Raw genomic sequence first — 20,412 nt, 5'->3', positions numbered from 1 at the left:
AAATATATGGGTGAAAGTCTATTATCTAATCTGAACTTCCTCCAGCTGTCACACTTTCCTTTCAGCCTGTGTTTCCATTTCCTCTCATATTCTGTTCGCCTGTACCTTTCCGGTGTATTTCGTAGTTTTTCCACTATTAGGAGTTCTGAAGTGATGGAATGAATTAAGTTTCCGGAGTGGATATAATTTCCAGCTGACGAATGCTTTTTTGTTCAGATATTAGCATTTGGACAATTGAAAGGCATTGTTTAATATACAGAAATATAGATGATTAATTATTTACATCACATATCCTCTGAATGTTTTTCTTTTGTCTCAAGAAGAACACATAGTGCATGTTTACCAGGACAGGTGCTTGTTGCTTCACACTGTTTTGCCCCAAGTAGGCAGCCAACTGCTGTCCTGTCATGGAATATGTTAAGTTGTGAAATGACCTGCTTACAGTGCCAAACAAAGAATTCCCATGGGGAACTTTTAATTAAAACGTTACTCTGCTGCATAAACAAACATCTGGTTTGTGTAAGACAATACATTAAAATCTTGCCATTTGTCTTTGAGATTGTGCAGCTCTGTAAATATATCAGGAGGCTGTACCCTGTTAGGGTTAAATGAGTTGCATCGCCTCAGGACTGGGCACCAAGCCACTGCTGAGGAAAAGGCACCATCTTTTCAGCTGCAGGGAGGCTCTGTGTTTGTTGCTAACAAGCCTGTTTCCCACAAACAGCATTTGCCTGGTAAAGTGCTAGAAGACCAATCATTTCTCACAGTGCAGGCTTAACATCAGACATGTATTTCTCATTCGTTTCCAGCATGGTTATATTTATAAATACACATTCTGAAATGTATCTTCTCTCCTCTAGCATAAACCACCTCTAGAGGTTAACGACCTTTTTGAGGACATCAAAGATGGGGTGAAGCTTTTAGCTCTTCTGGAGGTCCTGTCTGGCCAAAGACTTGTAAGTAGTGTTTGTTTATTCTAAAAAATTTAATCATACATAGAATAGATATGTTTGACTCACTTCATACAAGAGCAACCCATATATAAAATATCAAGTAAATCAATCAAAGCATATTACAGGTTCATATTTTAAAAAGTCAGCATTTTATAGTGTAAAACATGAAATCTTAATTTAACTGAGAGTGCAAGTTACAAAGTTTTTGACTTATAATACCTTAAAAAATATTTAATTTGCACACTGTTAATGAGCCAAATAATTTGACTGAATTGCCATCATTTTGCATTTATTCTTTTGGGAATGTTGAGAATTTGAAAAAAAGAGATGGATAGGGATTTCCTCACAGCTATAAGACTGTCATTTATTCCAAAGCATATTACAATACTATGGAGTCAGGATGCTATCAAAACACAACTAAAGTTACCATGTCTTTCTGTCATTAGGAAACATCGAGATATGGTGTTCAATCTTCAATCTCTTCAATCTAGTGTTGGATCACTTTGCGTAAATTACAATTGAGACCCACTGTGAAAAGCCAATTACAACATTAGTCTCCACATATGCATGTACACACACAAACTGCCAAAGATTCTGAAAGATTTCCATATAATCCTCCTTGTTATCTGTAAAGCTGGTGAAAAAAGAGTGACAGATTCACTTGTTGCTTTTGTGATTTCTAACAGGTTAAAATCACATACATAGACTGTATATAAAAGATGTGATTATCCGCAGTGATATCAACTATTGGTTTGTGCACTGCTACTCCATAGCCTCAATTTTTACATTTAGCTGTTAACATATTTGGTTACTGGAGGCAGAAGTGAGTGATGCTATGCTTGTCCATATTTAAATTTACAACTTAAAGAAGCAAGTATGAAAGTTTATTCCTTTTGTGGTTACAATGAGAAATTATTTAAAAATGTATTTGTTGGATTAACCTGGAAACATTTTTAAGTGCTGTGAGGTCATTGTGTTACATTGGTCTGTTGGAATTGACTTTCTTTTGTTGTCAGGTGCAAAAACTCGAGGAACTGCGACTTCTTGCACTTTCATTGTTACTTAACTTTTCTGCCCTGGAGATTGCTCCTTGGTTCTTGGCTCTTGTTTTATACATTTAATACATTGTCTGTGGGAACTTTATGTAATAAAAGTCTTATCGTGCAAATGGAGGGTGACAAATACTTAAACTGTCATGTTCAGGTATTGGCTGAATGCAGATGTCCTCAGTTTTGCAAAATCAAGATTTGTTTTTGCTATCCTAAATTTGACCTTTTCCTCTTTGTCAAAGCCCAGTGAACAAGGCCGGCAGCTGAAGAGGATTCACTGGGTTTCCAACATTGGCACTGCACTCAAATTCCTTGAAGGCAGGAAGGTAAGCATCCAGTGGTTGTGTTAATACCAAAAGATTAAATGCAATCTTATCCAATATTTTATTAAATTTACAACAAACAAACAAAAAAAAAAGAGTAAAAAATTTCCCCAAAATGTGCCCCAAAGTTGATCAAGATTTCAGGTTATTCCTGAAGTCTGGACGAGATTTCCACATTTTTGGTGTGAGCCCTGAAAACAATTCCAAAGGGCAGTCTCTGCTCCTTCTCTGATGCTTTTTAATAAACATAGCATGGACTCATAAGATGTAGTCCCCACTATATCTTTACCCAGTCTTTTAATTCTAGAGATGCAGCTATTTTCCATTGTCTCAAAGTAATTTTCATTCAGTAGCTGGAATGAAGCCAACCACAATAAGAGAAAATTAACAATTTAATACATTTTGTATTTGCGCTCTGTCCCCAAAGAGACTTAGAACAGAGGTCAAGGTGATTGTTGAACCTCACCAGTGACTCAAAACCTCCACAACTTTAACCTAGATTGCTTACCTAAACAAAAATGCAGTTCTTGCCTTTGTCTTACACTTCTGGTACAAATGTTATCAGTGAGTTTTGAACAGAAAGATGCATCTTATATTGGGTGAACTTTCTCTAACATATTTTCGAGTCTGCCAGAATATTCAGCCATATTTCTTGATAATTCTCTTTGCAGATCTCTTTGTCAGAACAATTTTGCTCTTTCAGGATTAACTGACACAATAGTCTGTCAGTCTCCAACATCATGAGGTTTGGTGACATTCCTGTGTCATATTTGCCAGCCCATGATGTGATTTTGTGTCGTCTCGCTTAATCTGGGCTCTGACAATTTAACCATTTCTCCCTGGCTTACTGAGACTACTGCTTTTCACATTGCTGTTCCTTGTCAGCTCATTGTTTCCATTTAATGTGTGCTGTGTTGTGAATGAGTGCATTTAAAAAGGCAACATTTTGGCCTAGTTTTCACACATATGGTGTTTGCACTTGTCTAGCTGTGATTTTAGATGCACGAACTTGTGAAGAAGCTTTTATCAAGCGTACGCATAGCATGTTGCTGTCAACAGAAGATTCACTTTATCTGTCTCAAGCAGTGAGTTAGAAAATGACATGTCTTTAGGAAGCATGATTTGAAACTGATGATTAGATGTTTGTTAGAGAGAATAATATGCCTCTGTAAAAGAGGCAGGAGACTGGACTTCTTGATTACATAACCCATCTCTAAATCTCTTGGCTCTATGAAGCCTGTGTCCTACTTTCATCTGGGTCCCCTGAGGACTGAGACTTACATTGTTGTGATCTCTCTTCCATCACGTGTGCCTTCAGTCTGTGTATCGAGGATCTCTGGTCAGGGGCCATTTAACGCCCGGTGTGATCATATGCTGTATGCATTGTTTTCATGTTATGCACATTTTATACTATACAAAGCTTGGACACAGCCGTTCTGTTTAAACATTCAGACACTTTCCTACTGACCTGCATTTTAATGCATTTTGAGTAGAGGACTGAGTTCTGGCGTGTCTGGCTTGCTGTAACTCAGCTGCTCAATAGTAGAGATGTGAACATGGCAAATTGTAGCAGCAAATTTGCTAATTCTGTGGTGCATCTGCTTTTCCTTCAATGTTTCGTTCAGCACTCCTTTATTTTTTCTTCTGGTTGACCCTTCATTGTGGCTGCTTGTGACCTCTACTAATGACAATACTTTGATGACATTGAGAAAAGCTTGCACTATTGTTTCGGGCTGTACAAAACTGTGATTCTCTCTGGGTGATTTCAAAACTATCTGCATGTGAATTAGCCTTCAGACAAATCATTTGCGTGGCTTTTTTTTTTTTTCAGATCAAACTTGTTAACATTCATGCCACTGACATCGCTGATGGACGACCATCAATTGTCCTTGGGTTGATATGGACTGTTATCCTCTACTTCCAGGTAATAATTTCTGATCTGATGTCCCAAAATCCCGATTGTCTAATAATTAGAAGCTGCACTACAATTTTGTACTTTTTTAAAAATCCGGCATTGAACTTGATAGTGTTAGAACTTTACAAAAGTTGGCACTGATTACCAACAGCTGATATCAGCAGGAAGGTGGATGCCAGAAACCATTTGCATTTAATGTCTTGCTTTATTTTATTTTTTGCTAGATTGAGGAGTTAACCAGCAACCTGCCAGCCCTCCATGCGTTATCAACCAGCAACTCCTCTGTGGATAGTATTACTAGCTCTGAAACAGGAAGCCCTCCCATGAAGAGGAAGGTGGTTAACAAATTTCAGGGCAATGCCAAGAAGGCTCTGCTCAGATGGGTGCAATGCACAGCTGCCAAGTATGCCACTTTCAAATAACCTTCACAAATGATTACCATGGATAATATAAATATATTCAAATGAGAAAACAACTGGGGCTTACTTATAACTACTGATTATTATTTTCTGTATAGTTTTATCTGCCACATCATAAAAACCTCTGTCTTGTACTGGTCCTGTAAAACGGATATGCTTACCAATATGTTTTTCAGGTATCATGGAATTGAGGTGAAGGACTTTGGTCCCAGCTGGCGTGACGGTGTTGCATTCCAGTCAGTGGTGCATGCCATCAGGCCAGACCTGGTAGACATGGACGTGGTGCGGCGGAGAAGCAACAGGCAGAATTTAGAGGAGGCCTTTGCACTTGCAGAAAATGAGTTGGGCATTCCCCGTCTGCTGGATCCAGAAGGTTTCCCTCTCCTTTTTTGCTGCTTGTATTAAAGATTTCCACTTTTATTGACTATTCTAATAAAGTATTATTGGATCTCTGGTAGTTTTTTAGACATAAGAGCACCAAACAATATTAATCAGATTAATGAAATGCTGTTGCTTCATCAAACCTTTCTACATGGGTCTAATTCTGAAGAAAACAATGCCATATTCCAGCTGATTTAAATTCTGTGTTTCACCATAGCTCAGACGTTAAGTCTGTGGAAATGAAGCAGTCTGCAGTGGCTCTGCAGTCCTTTCTTCACAAGCAGAGTCGTGAGGCTTTATTACACAAAGCTGCACTGAAGGGTCTCTGCTGTTACAGGAGTTTGAGCCTGATTTCTAGAAACATCAGGCCAGTGGTGTAGATGAAAGTAGACGTGAATAATTAGCTGTCAGCCTCAGCAGATTTATCCTCTGGAGGACAAAATGTTTTTATATCGCATAATACCACACGTAATGGCTCTTTCATATAGTATATGGCCCCTGTTTCTTCTGGATAGTGGGGATGCTTTGATGCTTTTATATTGACAAGAATAAAAAAACTTTATTTACTTTTGTTGTTCAGGTTAGGCATTTTTCAGGCTTTTTTCTTGTACTGATTCACTCTTCTGATTCCACAGATGTGGATGTTGACAAGCCAGATGAGAAATCCATCATGACATATGTGGCTCAGTTTCTAAAGCACTACCCGAACCCCCACCACACTGAGACTGATGGACAGCAAGACGAGGTACTTTGTTCAAATTTAAGACGGGCATATAAGGCAGTGATGCACTGGACTTTTCTTGTAGAAAAAAATCATTGCGCTACCTCTAAATATTGGATTAGAATTAAACGAGACATATAATTCCCTTATTTCACAAACTGACACAATTTCCTGAGGTCTGAATGAAATGTCTTCGACATGCTTTGGTCAAAATAACACAAAGACAGTAGAGCAACTTCTTTTTCATCCACAACGCCTCTTTTCAGGCCGATCATTTTAGTCTTGTGGGGTGACCCATTGGGCTCCACTCTGCCAATTTTTTGGTCTGCCTTTTTTGAGATTTGTAGTATTTAATTACCTTTGGGGTATGTTGTTATGGTAACAAGGAGCATACAGAGTGTTTTCTTAGTTTTTGAGTTGGTAGTGACTTCAGATGCTCAAATATATGCTCTCAAGCAGAGAAACAGTTATTTTTCCCTTTGATAGTTTTCTCTACATGAGATTATATCTAAGGTTGTATATGGTGGTTACAACCACATATTCCAAAAATAATCTAGTTTATCCTCAGTTAGGGAGTATGACCTTGTGCCAAAATCATACCGAGAGCATATGCTCGATAAAAATTGCTTTAGCTGCTGCTGAACTTAAGTATTGTAACCTGTGCAGACAAATCTGTATACTCGTCATTTTATCACATAAAGCCCTGGCTGTATTCATAAAGTTTCAATGAATCCTTCTAGAGCGCTCCCAACTTATCTTACAAACTTCAAGCCACAAGTCTTAACTTAAGAGTGATTCAGGACCAATCTCAGAGCAACTTTTAACAAGGAAAACTCAGGTTTGGCACATTCCTCTGAAGACGGTGATTGGGAGCTCTTTTAAGGGTTCAAACGCTTTATGAATATCTTTTATTTTTATTAAGACTCAATGTTTAATTGTCAAGTTGAGCACCCACAATTCTATGGATTTTCTAATTATTTTCTCACTTGGGGCAACTCATTGCACTTTGCAATTTTTATGAATATGGCTTTAGGGGTATTAAATCATTGCATGAGCACAGTAATCATTGTAATCATTCAAATTTTGTTTGATATCATCACAGACTCATTTATTTTCTTCATTATCTTATTTTTTGTGCTCATTAAGCTGCTTCTTGGCTCTATTCCAACTTTTGCATTGTCAGTACCAGTGCTTCAGGTGAGAATTCAGGTCAAAGTGCTGCATGCTTTCTGGTTGGATAGTATCTTCGCCTCTCCTTCATCTCATTTCCCATTCACTTTTCTTCTTTTATCCCCTTGCTATTCTAATGCCTTTCTGATGTATTTGCCTTTCTCTGTGTGCCTTGCTGCTTTCCTGGATAGTTTGGTCCCCAAGATATAGAGCAAATGCTTGAGGTATGTTCAACTAAACAGACTAAATCAAAGGTTTAAAAGTGACCATACGCCTACACACCCTGTTTATTCCTATCTCAACTTCTTAAACTAATTATTTCTAAACTGTGTGAGGTTGTGTGTGAATCTCTTGATGTATTGTATTTAATCTTTGTTGTATGGGGATGTAATATTACTGTGAGCATTTCAATGGCATGTCATTTTGGAAAAAATAATGGTCAATATTTGGTTTGCACCCAACTTACACTGCGTGTCCCCTGATTGTGACAGAGAGAGGAGCGGAAGATGCTGAGAGAGCTGAGAGTGTTTTTAGATCAGCTGGAGAGAGATGTACTTCGGGTCCAGGGGGCTGAAGGAAACCTCACAGACAAATACCAGGTGAGTTAGGTTTGGAAGGACGGAAAGTCTGCTTTAAGAAAGGCTTTTATCAACGTGTCTCTCCTTTTGTTTTGCAGGCTTTTAAAAGCTTTCATGTACAATATGAAATTAAGAAAAAGCAGACAGATCCATTATTACAGCCTGTCAACAAGGATGGCAAGCTGTCTGTGGATCAAGCTCTGGTCAAACAGGCCTGGGACCGCGTGTCTGCCAGGGTAAATGTGCTGCTCCTTCTATACAACATTGATACTTCATAATAAGCATCAGTTAATATGATTAATCGTACCTGAGTTAAAGAACATTTCAGGATTTATGACGGACTATTGTTTATTTATCGTTGGGTTTTCCTTTTTTTGAAAAATGCATTTAAAGCTAAGTGAAATGCAAGTCAGGGTTCCCCAAATTACTCATTGCCAGTGATAATGGGGTACAAACAGTTGAATCAGTTTGTTCAGAATAGGAGGAAAAAGCAACAGAAGCATTTTTGTTCACCAGGCAGTATACTCCTCCACACATCCATAGCTGTTCTAGACTGGTAAAAAAAAAACTCTTGTAGCCCGATTGCTTGTGAACACGTGGAAATGTTTTGATCAGATTAGCCTTCTCTACGGTGGATCTTCCTTTAGTTGAGTGGCTTTTTTTTAATACATGTCAATTGCAGCTGCTGGACTGGCATATCCATCTGGATAAGTCCCTGCCTGTTCCTCTTGGAGTAATTGGAGCTTGGCTTCACAGAGCAGAGATGGCTCTGAGAGAGGACATTCCCCTCCATCTCGCTCATGACGAGACTGCCAATGTTCTCCACAGAAAACTAGAGCAGCATAAGGTAAGGCAGCAAGACTTCCAGTGCAATAGTATAACAATTCTTCATGTAAGTACAGTGTAAGTTACAGCAAATGTGAGTATGTTTTTTGTGTTTGTTTTTACAGGAAGTGTTAAAAAACCTGGAATCACACAGGCAGACCTTCCATCAGATCCACAGGGACAGATCAGTCAATGGGGTACCTGTGCCACCTGAGCAGCTTCAGGACATAGCAGAAAGGTGAGCTCTTAAAGAGAATTATTTTTATTTTATTTCATTTAATTTTATTAATCATTTTACGTACACAATATCAAAACTAAGTTTGATTCAAATTTGATCTGGTGTTTTCTGTGTGGACCAAAAACTGAAATTCGACTATTTGTTCAATTTGTAGGTTCAACTTTGTGTCAACGTCATCACACGCTCACCTGATAAAACTGGAATTCTGTGAAATGAAGTATCGACTGATGGCATTCCTTGTTTTGGCTGAATCTAAGCTTAAGTCCTGGATCATAAAATATGGCCGACGTGATTCAGTTGAACTCCTGTTGCAAAGCTATCTTGTGAGTTAGAATTATTGACGGTGTAATTGCAGTATTTGGATGCCAAGATATCTATGAAACCATTTCATTATTACTTCTCTATTCCAGACTTTCATTGAAGGCCACAGATTTTTTGAGCAATATGAGATAATCTTCACAGCCCTCAAACATACGGCAGAGGTTTATGTAAAGTCTGACAGTTCAAGTAAGACTCTTTTCTATTTTATCCCAAGTTGTATTTATATATAAATATTCAACAAGTTTTTTTTGGGGCTCATTGTAAACAGTCTTACTATTGATCTCATGTTACAGGGTCTAAGACCTGTAACAAAGGTAAGGCTAAAAACAGTCTGATAATCTTTCCAACCTCAAATTCACCTGTTTTCTAAGATGATTCTCTTTGTAAATCTGGGCTGCATTTTCTCTTTAGCATTCTTTGAGCTCCATGAACTAAAAAGTTATGCTGCATATTGCATGAAGGAGAACAATAGTTGGAATGCTATTCTAGCATGATTTAACTTACCTAACACACTGTAATACAAGACCAATGAATCAACAGACAAATCAACTGCTGTTTTTAAACTCTTTGTACCCATGCTGAGTTTAGCTAAACTGAGCTACTTTTGAAACATATTTTCAGTTGATGAAGCAGAGGGAGTGAGCAAATTCCTCAATGATACCACAGCTCAGTGGAAGAACCTGGCTTTGGAGGTTCGGAGTGTTCGCAGTATGCTGGAAGAGGTGATCTGTAACTGGGAAAAATATAGTAGCACAGTGGCAAGTCTGCAGGCCTGGCTGGAGGATGCTGAGCAGATGCTCAATCAGTCAGAGAATGCAAAACGTGTAAGTGTATTCAGAGATAGTTGTAATAAGTACCATATTTGTATTATTCATACAAATCTTTTCCACATCTTTTGTGCATTTATGTCTGATTGATCATAGCCTGTGGAATTGAAGTCCTGTGGTTGTTGATTTGCTTCCTTTTTTTAGGATTTTTTTAGAAACCTCTCTTACTGGATGCAGCAGCACATGGACATGAATGATGCTGGGAATTTTCTCATTGAGACATGTGACGAAACTGTCTCCCGGGATCTGAAGCAGCAGCTTCTTCTTCTGAACGGAAGATGGAGGGAACTGTTTGTCAAAGTCAAATATGTGAGCTCTGTGCACTTAATAATAATAAATATACCTCTAAAACATGTGTTATTATCATTTTCATCCAAACATTGACAGTTTTTTTTAAATAAAAAAGTAACATACACTACCTTCTTCCATTTCACCGGCAGTATGCAAGAGCAGATGAAGTCGATAAATTGAGGCAAGACTACCAAGATGGGATTAATACCTTGAAAATGTTCATGGATGCAACTAATGAGAAGATGGATGCTCCTGTTCAAGTATCTTTCCTCAATGTCAGAGCCTTTGTTCAAGATGTTGAGGTAAACAGGCTGTGCTCTCCTCCTCTTCATCAATTTAAACTAATCTTCACCTGTTCTATATCATGATATTTTGAAACCTCCTGTAGGAAATCAAGCACAAAGTGCCAGCGATGGAGGCAGCCTGCAAGGCAGCAAGCCGCACAGCTCAGCTGTTGACCAAAGACACGCCGCAAGAAGAAATTTCACAGATGATGGCTGTGATGGCTTCAATCAAAGAGCAGCTGAGTAAGGTGTGTGCATGTCAATGTGCAGTGGCGTGGAAAAGGTTTTGGCATCTCCATTTCCAAAGTTTCTACATGTCACCATAGACATACAGGTGTCCAATTTGTGTAGGAGGTGTAATAATACTATGTTGTTCATTGTTCTCCTTTGTTCACTGTTGAATCAGGTGAGAGAGAGATGCTTGCCTCTGCTTAGGGAGTCTCAGTCCCTCTTGCCTCCACTGGAAGAAATGGAGAAAAATATCACAGGCTTCTACCAAGCTTTGGAGAAGGCTAGTCATATCACCAGCACCACAGACTCTGAGGGACCTGTAGACTTTAAACAAAAATGCCAGGTAACAAGGATACGTTGCAGTATACAATATATTCAAAGATGTATTCATGAAAAATTTAAAGACTTAAAATTGACATTTTCAATTTGGCATTTTCATAAGAACTGTGTCTTTAGCTGAAGCCACAAAAAAATTAATAAAGGCCTAACACCATGCATGCCTGTCAATCAATACTACAGGAGCTGGCAACATTCACACATAGCTGTAAGAAGTGCCTGACAGTCATAGAGCGAAACCACCAGACCATCCAAAAAATAATGAACACAAGTAAAACCCTTCAGCACATGGATATGAGTCTTCTGCAGAAAAGAGTGACAGACCTGCAGACCTCCTCACAGGTAACCCCCATGCCCTGCTACAAAATACATTAACCTGAAGAAGCATTTCAGCATTTAAAGAATGACTTGTTTGTGTGTTTAGAACATGTTTAAGGAATCTACTGAGTGGCGAAAGCATGTGGAAGCAAACAGCAGCCTCATGAAGAGGTTTGATGAGTCACGGGTAGAGCTGGAGAAGGTTCTTAAAATGGCACAGAACTGTCTGGCAGAAAGAGGCAACCCAGAGGAGCTGCTTAAGAAACACACAGTAAGAATCCTGTGCAAGAATCAAGTGATATTTTTAGCACAAGTGTGAACAAAAAGTGCTGCTGAGGCTGTAATAAACATTTAACATTTAACATTTAATTATTGTGTGTAAAATCAAATATACAGCATGCACCTGTACATGTACAGTGGCACAACATGGAACAAATGTGCAAACAGAATCTAAGTGCATCAGGATGCATGTTAATGAGACATAACCTCTCCTTTACAAAGTAAAACATGATGAGCAATTCATTTTTTTTCACAGGAATTCTTTGGACAGCTCGACCAGCGGGTCTTGAATACATTCCTCAAAGCTTGTGATGAGCTGACCGATATTTTGCCTGAGCAGGAGCAGCAGTCGCTGCAGGAAACAGTGAGAAGGCTGCATAAACACTGGAAGGTTAGTCCAAATATACATAGAAAATTACAATACAAAAGTCATCTCCAATGTATGGATATTAAATACCAGTGTGCGGATTTTATACATTTTACTTACTTAAGAAAATCATTAATATTGACAGAACTTATTTTGTATGTCACGTGTGTCATATTGCTGTTGTAAAAGTTGCTTGAAACAAATAGTGTTGCCCTGAATTTGAGCTCATAGCTGGAGACTTTCTTCTTCACCAGGATATACAGACAGATGTTCCCTTTCACCTGCTACACCTGAAGGTAGAGGTGGAGAGGAGCAAGTTGATGGTGTCCCTACAGGAGTGCCAGGCAGAGCTAACCAGGGAAAACCGTCACCTGGCTAGCATGGGGAGCGAGAGGCTCATTAAAGAGCACAGGGTAAACACAGTGTTGTTGCATGCATGTATTACTTAATTAAGTATGACATATTTCAGTGGCAGGTCATTCAAAGATCTTGGAATTTTCTAAGAATCATCAGCAGTATTCTTGAATCCCCTTTTGTTCAATGTTCTAAAATGCTACATTGTGTTGGAAGATTTTGATGAATTTCCAGTCATTGTGTTGTTTTCACATTGATTTTCTATTGTGTATGAATACCCCTTAGGCCTTCTTTAGGGAAAAGGGCCCTCAGTCTCTCTGTGAGAAAAGGCTGCAGCTGATAGAAGAACTTTGTCAAAAACTCCCTGAGAGTGACCCAGCTCATCAGACTTTGGAGGCAGCGAGAAAGGACTTTGCTGAGGTACTGGAGGAAATTGAGGACACTCATCAGAAGCTAATGCAACACCCAGATAAATGGAAGGAGTACAATACGAGGTACGATCATTTTACGCCTTCCTGTCATTTAGTTAAGTTACATACAGAAAGGAAATGAGCTGTGGGTTTCAGCTGAATATAACTCAAGACTTGTAACTGGTGCTGTTGTTATTCTTGTGTTTTCCCTCGTAGTGTCTCAGATTTTTTTATATTCCCATAGTAATCGTGTTAAAATTATTTCATTCACTGGAGATACAATGCAGCTGTAGTTCGAAGTGCTTTCCATTTTCAGTGGTTTCATAATCAGATTGATTCAATTATTTCTAACTTCTTTGGAAGTTCAATATTTTTAAATGAGTCTGATTTACGTTGTTGTACCCATCACACACTTCTGACCATAAATTATTTAGTTGCTTCAAAACTGAAGCATAAAATCCAATTTTAAACAGCTTTTTTCAAATGATATAATATAACTTTTGATAAGATGTATTTTGCTAAACTTGGATATTCCTTTGAACGTTGATTTTGAAATTTTTCTTTTTCTTTTGGTTGTAAATAAGGTACGCCGAACTCTCCTGTTGGCTTATATCCAAAGAAAGCCAACTGAGGCTGCTCAGAAATCGAGCCAATGACCCCAGAAAATATGGTCAGGTGAAGACTACCATCACGGTGAGTTAGTCTCTGGCATAAACCTCATCGCTAAACTACCACTGACATTCTCCTTCTTGCTTTTGTTGGTGTGTCACTTTTTATGTAAGACTGACTTGTCATGGTCACATCTGAGAAGATGAGACTGTTAAAACACTTGTTGCCAGATGACTCTTTCGTCCACATGATTTGAATCACTTTTGCTGTTGTTTACAGGAGCTGAGAAATGATGCAGAGCTACAGGAGGGAAATCTTGGTTGGCTTAAGGCCCGTATGGCTGTACTGATTGAAATCTCTGCTGACAGTGATTCCCAGAGGCAGGGAAGTGCACTGAGCAAACTTTCCATTGATTTTAAAGGCCTTCTAGCTTCTCTGTTTGAGGTAGGTGACGTTAAGTTGTGTTTTTGTCCAATGATTTATAGAATTTTGTCTTAATTTTCCCTATGGTAACCTATGGAATTCAACTGTAGTACTTCAGTCATATTTAAACGGGTTATGCAGGTGCGAATATATCATAAAAATATGTTGTCAACTTTAAATGCACTTTATTAGAGCAGTGTTTCATCACCATTGCTTTAGCATGTCATAACACTCTCATTGAAGAATATTCTTTATATCAGTTCATTACTGAATGCATAAATCCACAACAATTTTTATAAAAGCGTCGCTGATGTGTTTTAAAATTGACGTGCTGCTGTCAGCATAAGCTAAAACTGTTAGCTTCACATACTTCCTCTGAACATAACGACTAATATTGCAGAGACAAACTCACTAAACTGCCCTACATCATAGGCTCCAAGTGCTAATTTTTTTGTTCCTCTCTTGTAAGTTGCTTTGGATAAAAATTTTATTATTATTATTGCTTATCCGACAGTGAAAATGTTTTCAGTTTTTTTTCCTGTTGTATCTTGCTTAAGGCTGAGAAGATGGTGCTGGCTGTGGGAGACTGTGTACAATTCCGGGAAGAGGTACAGACTACTCTGGATGACCTTGTTCAGGGGCAGAAAGAGGTACAGGCTGATGTTGCTAAAATACTCGACTGTTCTACTGCCAGAGAAGCCCAACAACTGCTACTTGTTCACCAGGTATTGTACAACACAAAATGAGAGATGAGACAGCTGATTGGAATAGTGTTTAAGTAAAGTTTATCGGATTTGAATAAAACCTGTCCTTCTTGCCCATAGCAACAGTTGAAACGCCAGAAGCTGAAGAGAAAGGATGTCCAGCAGCTGATCACCAGAGGCCAACAACTCCAGGCAGAGGAAGGACTGGGAGATGCTCTGCAGCAGGATCTGCAGAGTTTAGAGAATACAATCAGCAAAATGGAACACAATATGGATTCCCAGGAGCAAAGCCTCGAGGTGAGCAATAATGCAAAGCTAGATTGTGGAAACATTAGACACACTTGGTAGCCAATAACGTTCCAATGTGAATATAATCAGTACTCTGAAATATTATGACCTACTGGTCTGTATTTTGCTAAAAAGCAGAAGGTTTTCTTCTTTGTGACACTGTGCCATGATTAATGTCATGAGCATTTTTGTCGGAATTCCAAAACATTTTGTCTCATGACCGACTTAGTTATTGAATTATAGCGCAACCATTTGCCTCGGCCATATTCCTTTTTAAGAATGATGTTATTGCAGTTATGATTTGAACTACTCTGCAATGATATGCTCTCTTTAGTTTTTAGTGCTGTTTGATGAATCCTGTTATGTGTTTTGAGGTTGGTCTTTTTGAGAATCTTTTGGATTCTGACAGTTTTGCATCATGTTGATTAAAATGTGTTGTCCCAAACAAATACACGAATAAAGTTAAGTAAAGAAAAAAAGACTTGTGATATTATTCAAGCAATGCAGTATTTGTAAATGCTGCATTTGAGAGATGCTCTTAAAGGAGACACAAGGCTCTTGGGTTCTTTACAATTTAAAGATTGTATGTGTTGTTCTTTCACAATTCAACATGCCGTGTGTCAGTTATGTTACTCTCAGAATTGCTATGGGATGTTGACAAGACAGAGATGGTTGTTCGCAAATAGAAAGTTTTGGGCTTAGTTGTGCTTGCAGTCCTGGTAAAAGATCCTAAGTGAAGTGCACACTGACTCAGTAGTAGAGCTGTTAAAGACGCAGTAGGGCGAATTGCTCACAGAATTTAGCTGTGTCATCTCTGCCAATATGCTGACTCATCAACCTTGCTGAGCAGCCAACAATGACTGTGTAATATGCACTGCATCCATAATGGTGTAATATGAGCTCTTTTGCAGTATTGTAATGTATCATTGGGTTCTTTGATGATCATCATGATCTGAAATTCCAACTGAAATTCCACTGATACTCTGTTTAAGTGCTTGTGATTATGGGAGAGTTTTGTATCAGCAGCAAATGGGTTGGCAGCTTATACTGCTAGTACCCTTATTTATTTTATTAATAGATTGATTGCTGTAGAAATAAGGTTGATTTTGGAGTGTGGTTATTCCCAGGTCACACTGGCAGCCTGGCAGGAGTTTGATAGTCAGCAGGAGGCAGTGCATGAGTTCGTCAACAAAGCGCGCTCCACAATGGAGAGAGACCTGAACTTCAGCAGTCCAGAGAGCCTGGCAGTTGAACTGGACCAAGCAAGAGTAAGTGCATTTTTTTAAAGATTTGAACAAAATGTAGTTACACAAATATTGTCTTGTCGATGCTTAACATTTAGACAAACAGTGCACTTTAGGTAATACCTTCGCAAATAATGCTAAATTGTACCTTTCCGCAAACAGGTGTTGTTGAAGCAGTGTGAAGCAGAGGCCTTGCATATGAACACCTTACTCAAGAGGGCAACAGAAATCCAACTTGGTTCAAAAAACAAGACTCTGCTTTCACAACAAGCGCGCTCCCTTAGTGAGCAAGTGGACAAAGTAGAGACTGGCCTAAAAAAAGAGTAAGATGATGGATTAGATTTTATTTCATTTGTGCTAAATAGGTTGGAGGACAATTCAGCCAGTGTTTGAATGTGAAATAAATGACTGACAAATTACATTACATTACAACACAGCTATATTTGAGTCATTTGGAAATATTTTTGCTTGATAAATGACTTGACATGATCTCACGGATCCACACATTCTAGTAAATCCTACTTTCTACAACTTTGCGTATTTCTGTTTAGGAAACTGTGGTTTTTAGTTACAAAAAATACTTTGGTATTTTACCATTTACTGCTTTGCTCCAGTGTCAAGACTCTGGAAGAAATGAAAGACCAATGGGATCAATTTGGAGGTGGATTTGAAACCTTTTCCTTGTGGATATCAGAAAAGGAAAAGGAGCTGGATGTAATGAAATCTTCTGCTTTGCCTCTTGACGAACAGATCCAAAGAGTTAAGGTACAGTACTGTTTATTATGAAGCTGCATCCCTCTTACACTTTGCACATCTTAGCCATCAAGCATCAACCACTAAACCAGAATACCACATGTAAAATCAATAAGACTTTAAATGTGCTTGGCCCAAGCATTTACAGACTACAGACTACTATTACAGTTTTTGACACCAACATGTCTTCAACACAAGTGGAGAGGAAGAACCATTCATTGCGTCTATGGTTGTGTTTAACTTAACAACGTTAGTGCTGACAGCCTCAATCAGTCATCAGTTTGACAAAAGTGTGCCTTTAGGATAAAGTTTATGACAAAAAAGAACTTTTTTGCAGAATGATTGTTAGAATGATTACTTGTTTTGTTTTTTCAAAAAATCACCAAGTATAGATAACTATATATTGATTGTTTCATAGATTTAAATGACATTTGCCTCCTGATACTCACACAAAACACCCTACAATGCATGATAAATGGGCTTTAATCAATTATTTTTCCATTGTACAGTTTTTGTCCTGCTGACTGTCTGGTATGCTAAAGTGCACAGTCCATTGCAGATCTAATGATGCGGCTGGAGTATTATATTAATTTAATTAAGTACTCATTTATTTTACTTCACTGAACAAGTCTCATAAATGCTCAGTGAAATTTGAGCTTCACTTAACAATTACAAGACTCAGCAATAGTTATGGTTTTCCTTGTTTATTATTCAGGCTGTTGGATCAGAACTTCAAGATCGAGCTGAGGTCCTTTCTAAACTGGAGACCGACTCTCAGGCACTGGCCCAGTTTGTGTCTTCAGGTGAGGCAGCTCGCATCAAAGCCCGTCTGACTCAAATTGGAAGGTACTGGGAGGAACTGAAGGAGAGTGTTCAGCAGCTTGATGGGCAGCTAGAGGAAAGCTCCTCTCATCAACAGAAGTTCAAAATGAGCCTGGAGGAGGTAAATCCAGTAACTGATACTGCTAGAGTGTAACATTTAGGGGCTGATAATGACATATAATTAGTTTTGATTTAAATTTTCTTTCAGGTACAAGCATCTCTTAGTGACTTTCATGCAAAACTGGAACATCCTATCAAGTCCTGCACATCATCATCAGAGACATACAAAGCCCTTCAAAGTCACATGGTATTCAGATCTTCTGATTTCTTTATTAATGAAAACAAATTCAGATTTTTTATTGCTCATCTCTTGAGTAAACGGCAAAGTAAAACAATAATAATGAAGTGGCATTTGTTTCTTCCTCTGCCAGTGAGTCAGTTCACAAGTGGAGCGTGTTGGTCACTGTCATGTATTATTCTTACACAGGATGTCTGTCAGTGTGTTGAGCGGCTGAAGGGAACCTTATTGTCGCTGTCAGCGAGTGCTCGTCGACTCAGTGACAAGGAGCAAGCAGTGAGGACTGTGACAGAGCTAAACACTGGTTATGAACAGACTATCCAGGCGGCAAGAGACAGACAGAGCTCTTTGGAAAAGTTGCTTTCTCTGTGGCAAAAGTACGGATTTTTGAGCAGACAGTGAACTTAAAATACATAATTGTGAATTTCATACGGAGTAAAAGTTAAAATATGCTTATGATTAAATTTGACTTACAGGCTAAAATTACAAAGACATATTTATAGTAGACATTACAATTTTAAACACAGTTGTTTCTAATGTGCATCAGGTATGAGAAACAACTATCAAGCTTCATCTCCTGCCTGGAGAGAAGTGAATCTGCATCCAAACCCGAAAGTCAGTGTCTGTCAGCTGATAAAGTCAAGCTATGCACTGAGATTCAGGATTTGCAAGTAAATATATATACTATACTACTAAAAACTATTTCTTAACAATAAAATAAATGGCAAGTTAAATAATCAGAATTGATTATTATGAATACAAAGGCCTTATGGTTTTCCTTTCAGGCATTGCAACCTGAGGTCCAGTCCCTTGAGACGGCTCATGCTGAATTAGTGTCTCTGGGGACATTGTTGTATCCAATGGCACCTGAGGAGACAGTTATTCAGCTTAAAGATGAACTTGACACTCTGCAGAAGAGACTCATTGCCCAACATGAAGTCCTCCCTAAAAGGTATGGTAACAGCGAAAAAACATATGCAATTACTTTGGCTCTCTTGCTCGTTGGTCAAGCATGCTCCAACTGTTTTGTCTCTGTGTGTCTTTTCAAACTTAACTGTGCTCAAATGACTCTTTGAATACTGTTTAATACTAATAAAATACAAACTGAGGCTGTTTTTCAGTTTTGTATGTGTTTTAAATATACTGATGTTATGTTAAAACTTTTACAAATACAGTATATTTAGCAAAAAATTACATTGTTAAATACTTTAGGATATACAATCGAAAATACATTTTCCTCGAAACTATAACGCATATTTTGTATGAACAGAAATTAATCATACAAAATTATGCATTTTGTAGCTCTGTTGCACAGGTAGGATTACGTTACTAAAGTACAGTTAGTTAATATATGGGTTATTTAAAAAAAAAAAGTTGAAACAGGTCTTGCACTGACTGAATTGCAGAGTTAATGTAAAGCTATTTTCTCCCCCAGAATCACAGAGCTTCAGAATCACCTTTCACTAGTGGAGCAGTTTGACCAGGCACTTCTTAGATTCTCCCAGTGGAGCGACACCATGCTGTCAAATCTGCACTCAGCTTCTCCAATCAACATAAGCAACCTGCAGTCTGCTACGACACAAGTTAAGGTAAGAGCCGGGCAGAACTGTAACACATCTGCGTTTAGATGACCTCTTCTCTCCACAGCCACTTATATTTAGTAGACTGATCAGGGTGACAACATATCATATATAACTTGTCCTTGACAGGAAACTCAGTTGGCTCTACAGAAGCAGTCCAGTGTGAAACAGAACTTGGAGCAGCAGACCGAGAAGCTCTGTCAGTTCTGTGAGCCTGCTGATGCACAGCTCCTTCACAACAGAGCGGACAGCTGCCTGCAGCCTTTCCTGGAAGCCCAGCACATAGCAGAGCTTCAGTTAGAATGCCTGGAAAGGCTTGAGGCATTTTTGCAGACCCACAATGTGGCTGCAGGAGTGTTGCGGGGTCTGAGACAGACTGTTGAGAGTGCTGGGAGCTGGGATCGTGGAAGAGTAGAAGAGCTGCAGCAAGAGCTGGCCACTATTGTTCCAGACATAAGTCAGCTTGAGACTCTCGCTATCAATCTGGACAGTAGTCTGTGCAAAGCTCATCTCCACATTGGGGCTGAAGAGGGTTCTCATAAGTCATGCCGCATGCTGGCTGACTCACTCAGTGCTGAGTTGGATGCTGTGAGAAACTTGCTTGGTACCAAGCAAAGTGAAGCAGAGGCTCTGGGAGCTCTGTGGACTTCATTTCGACAGAGAAAAGAACAGCTGCTCAAAGCTGTGGAGGACATTGAGGAAAAAGCTGACCATCAGACTTTCAAAGAGCCCAGCCTTCATGCTCTTCAACTGCGGTAAAGTACACCAACATTTTATTTAACTTCAGCTAGACGGTTGATACAGTAAAATTCAAGAGAAGAGTTATGGGAACAGTTACATTAAGTGCTAGTATGCCATTGGTTAGCATGAAAACATCTGTAGCAACTGATTTTTTTTCCCTCGGCCAGACTTCGGTTCATTAATCAGCTGGAGGATGAACTGCAGTCACACCAACATGAAGAGCAGTGGCTGAGGGACAAGGGCAACCAGCTGGCCCAGAGAGATGCAGAGTTGGCTGGGGAGGTACTAAGGGAAATTAGCCTGCTGGAGACAACTTGGGAGGACACCAAGAAGCTCATTACAGAGAGGTATTGCAGGAAT

At 38.9% G+C, this 20,412-nt stretch overlaps 1 protein-coding gene across 10 annotated transcripts in view; it reads left to right on the top strand.

Annotated features, from left to right (window-relative positions):
* Positions 1-20,412, top strand: part of syne1b (spectrin repeat containing, nuclear envelope 1b) — an 80,186-nt gene that overhangs the window by 10,365 nt on the left and 49,409 nt on the right. For 7 of the 10 annotated variants that reach the window (XM_072365601.1, XM_072365605.1, XM_072365604.1 and 4 more), the window contains exons 3-41: positions 861-956; positions 2,245-2,328; positions 4,157-4,249; positions 4,465-4,643; positions 4,836-5,032; positions 5,676-5,785; positions 7,123-7,155; positions 7,423-7,530; positions 7,608-7,745; positions 8,192-8,356; positions 8,460-8,572; positions 8,727-8,895; positions 8,983-9,079; positions 9,187-9,207; positions 9,515-9,717; positions 9,865-10,029; positions 10,161-10,313; positions 10,400-10,543; positions 10,702-10,869; positions 11,046-11,204; positions 11,287-11,451; positions 11,716-11,850; positions 12,081-12,239; positions 12,466-12,674; positions 13,175-13,283; positions 13,479-13,643; positions 14,180-14,347; positions 14,447-14,623; positions 15,742-15,882; positions 16,021-16,181; positions 16,473-16,623; positions 17,327-17,554; positions 17,642-17,740; positions 17,921-18,108; positions 18,279-18,402; positions 18,517-18,683; positions 19,167-19,320; positions 19,441-20,066; positions 20,220-20,399. In XM_072365601.1, coding sequence (XP_072221702.1) covers positions 861-956; positions 2,245-2,328; positions 4,157-4,249; positions 4,465-4,643; positions 4,836-5,032; positions 5,676-5,785; positions 7,123-7,155; positions 7,423-7,530; positions 7,608-7,745; positions 8,192-8,356; positions 8,460-8,572; positions 8,727-8,895; positions 8,983-9,079; positions 9,187-9,207; positions 9,515-9,717; positions 9,865-10,029; positions 10,161-10,313; positions 10,400-10,543; positions 10,702-10,869; positions 11,046-11,204; positions 11,287-11,451; positions 11,716-11,850; positions 12,081-12,239; positions 12,466-12,674; positions 13,175-13,283; positions 13,479-13,643; positions 14,180-14,347; positions 14,447-14,623; positions 15,742-15,882; positions 16,021-16,181; positions 16,473-16,623; positions 17,327-17,554; positions 17,642-17,740; positions 17,921-18,108; positions 18,279-18,402; positions 18,517-18,683; positions 19,167-19,320; positions 19,441-20,066; positions 20,220-20,399 — 6,101 coding nt within the window. The remainder of the gene's footprint in view (positions 1-860; positions 957-2,244; positions 2,329-4,156; positions 4,250-4,464; positions 4,644-4,835; positions 5,033-5,675; positions 5,786-7,122; positions 7,156-7,422; positions 7,531-7,607; positions 7,746-8,191; positions 8,357-8,459; positions 8,573-8,726; positions 8,896-8,982; positions 9,080-9,186; positions 9,208-9,514; positions 9,718-9,864; positions 10,030-10,160; positions 10,314-10,399; positions 10,544-10,701; positions 10,870-11,045; positions 11,205-11,286; positions 11,452-11,715; positions 11,851-12,080; positions 12,240-12,465; positions 12,675-13,174; positions 13,284-13,478; positions 13,644-14,179; positions 14,348-14,446; positions 14,624-15,741; positions 15,883-16,020; positions 16,182-16,472; positions 16,624-17,326; positions 17,555-17,641; positions 17,741-17,920; positions 18,109-18,278; positions 18,403-18,516; positions 18,684-19,166; positions 19,321-19,440; positions 20,067-20,219; positions 20,400-20,412) is intronic. The other 3 variants (XM_072365608.1, XM_072365609.1, XM_072365602.1) reach the window with 1 other exon arrangement.

This window comes from Leuresthes tenuis, unplaced genomic scaffold (genome assembly GCF_036924035.1).
Source record: "Leuresthes tenuis unplaced genomic scaffold, fLeuTen1.0.hap1 SCAF_15, whole genome shotgun sequence".
NCBI classification, from domain to species: domain Eukaryota; kingdom Metazoa; phylum Chordata; class Actinopteri; order Atheriniformes; family Atherinopsidae; genus Leuresthes; species Leuresthes tenuis.
This window is presented reverse-complemented; position numbering and strand designations above follow the sequence as displayed.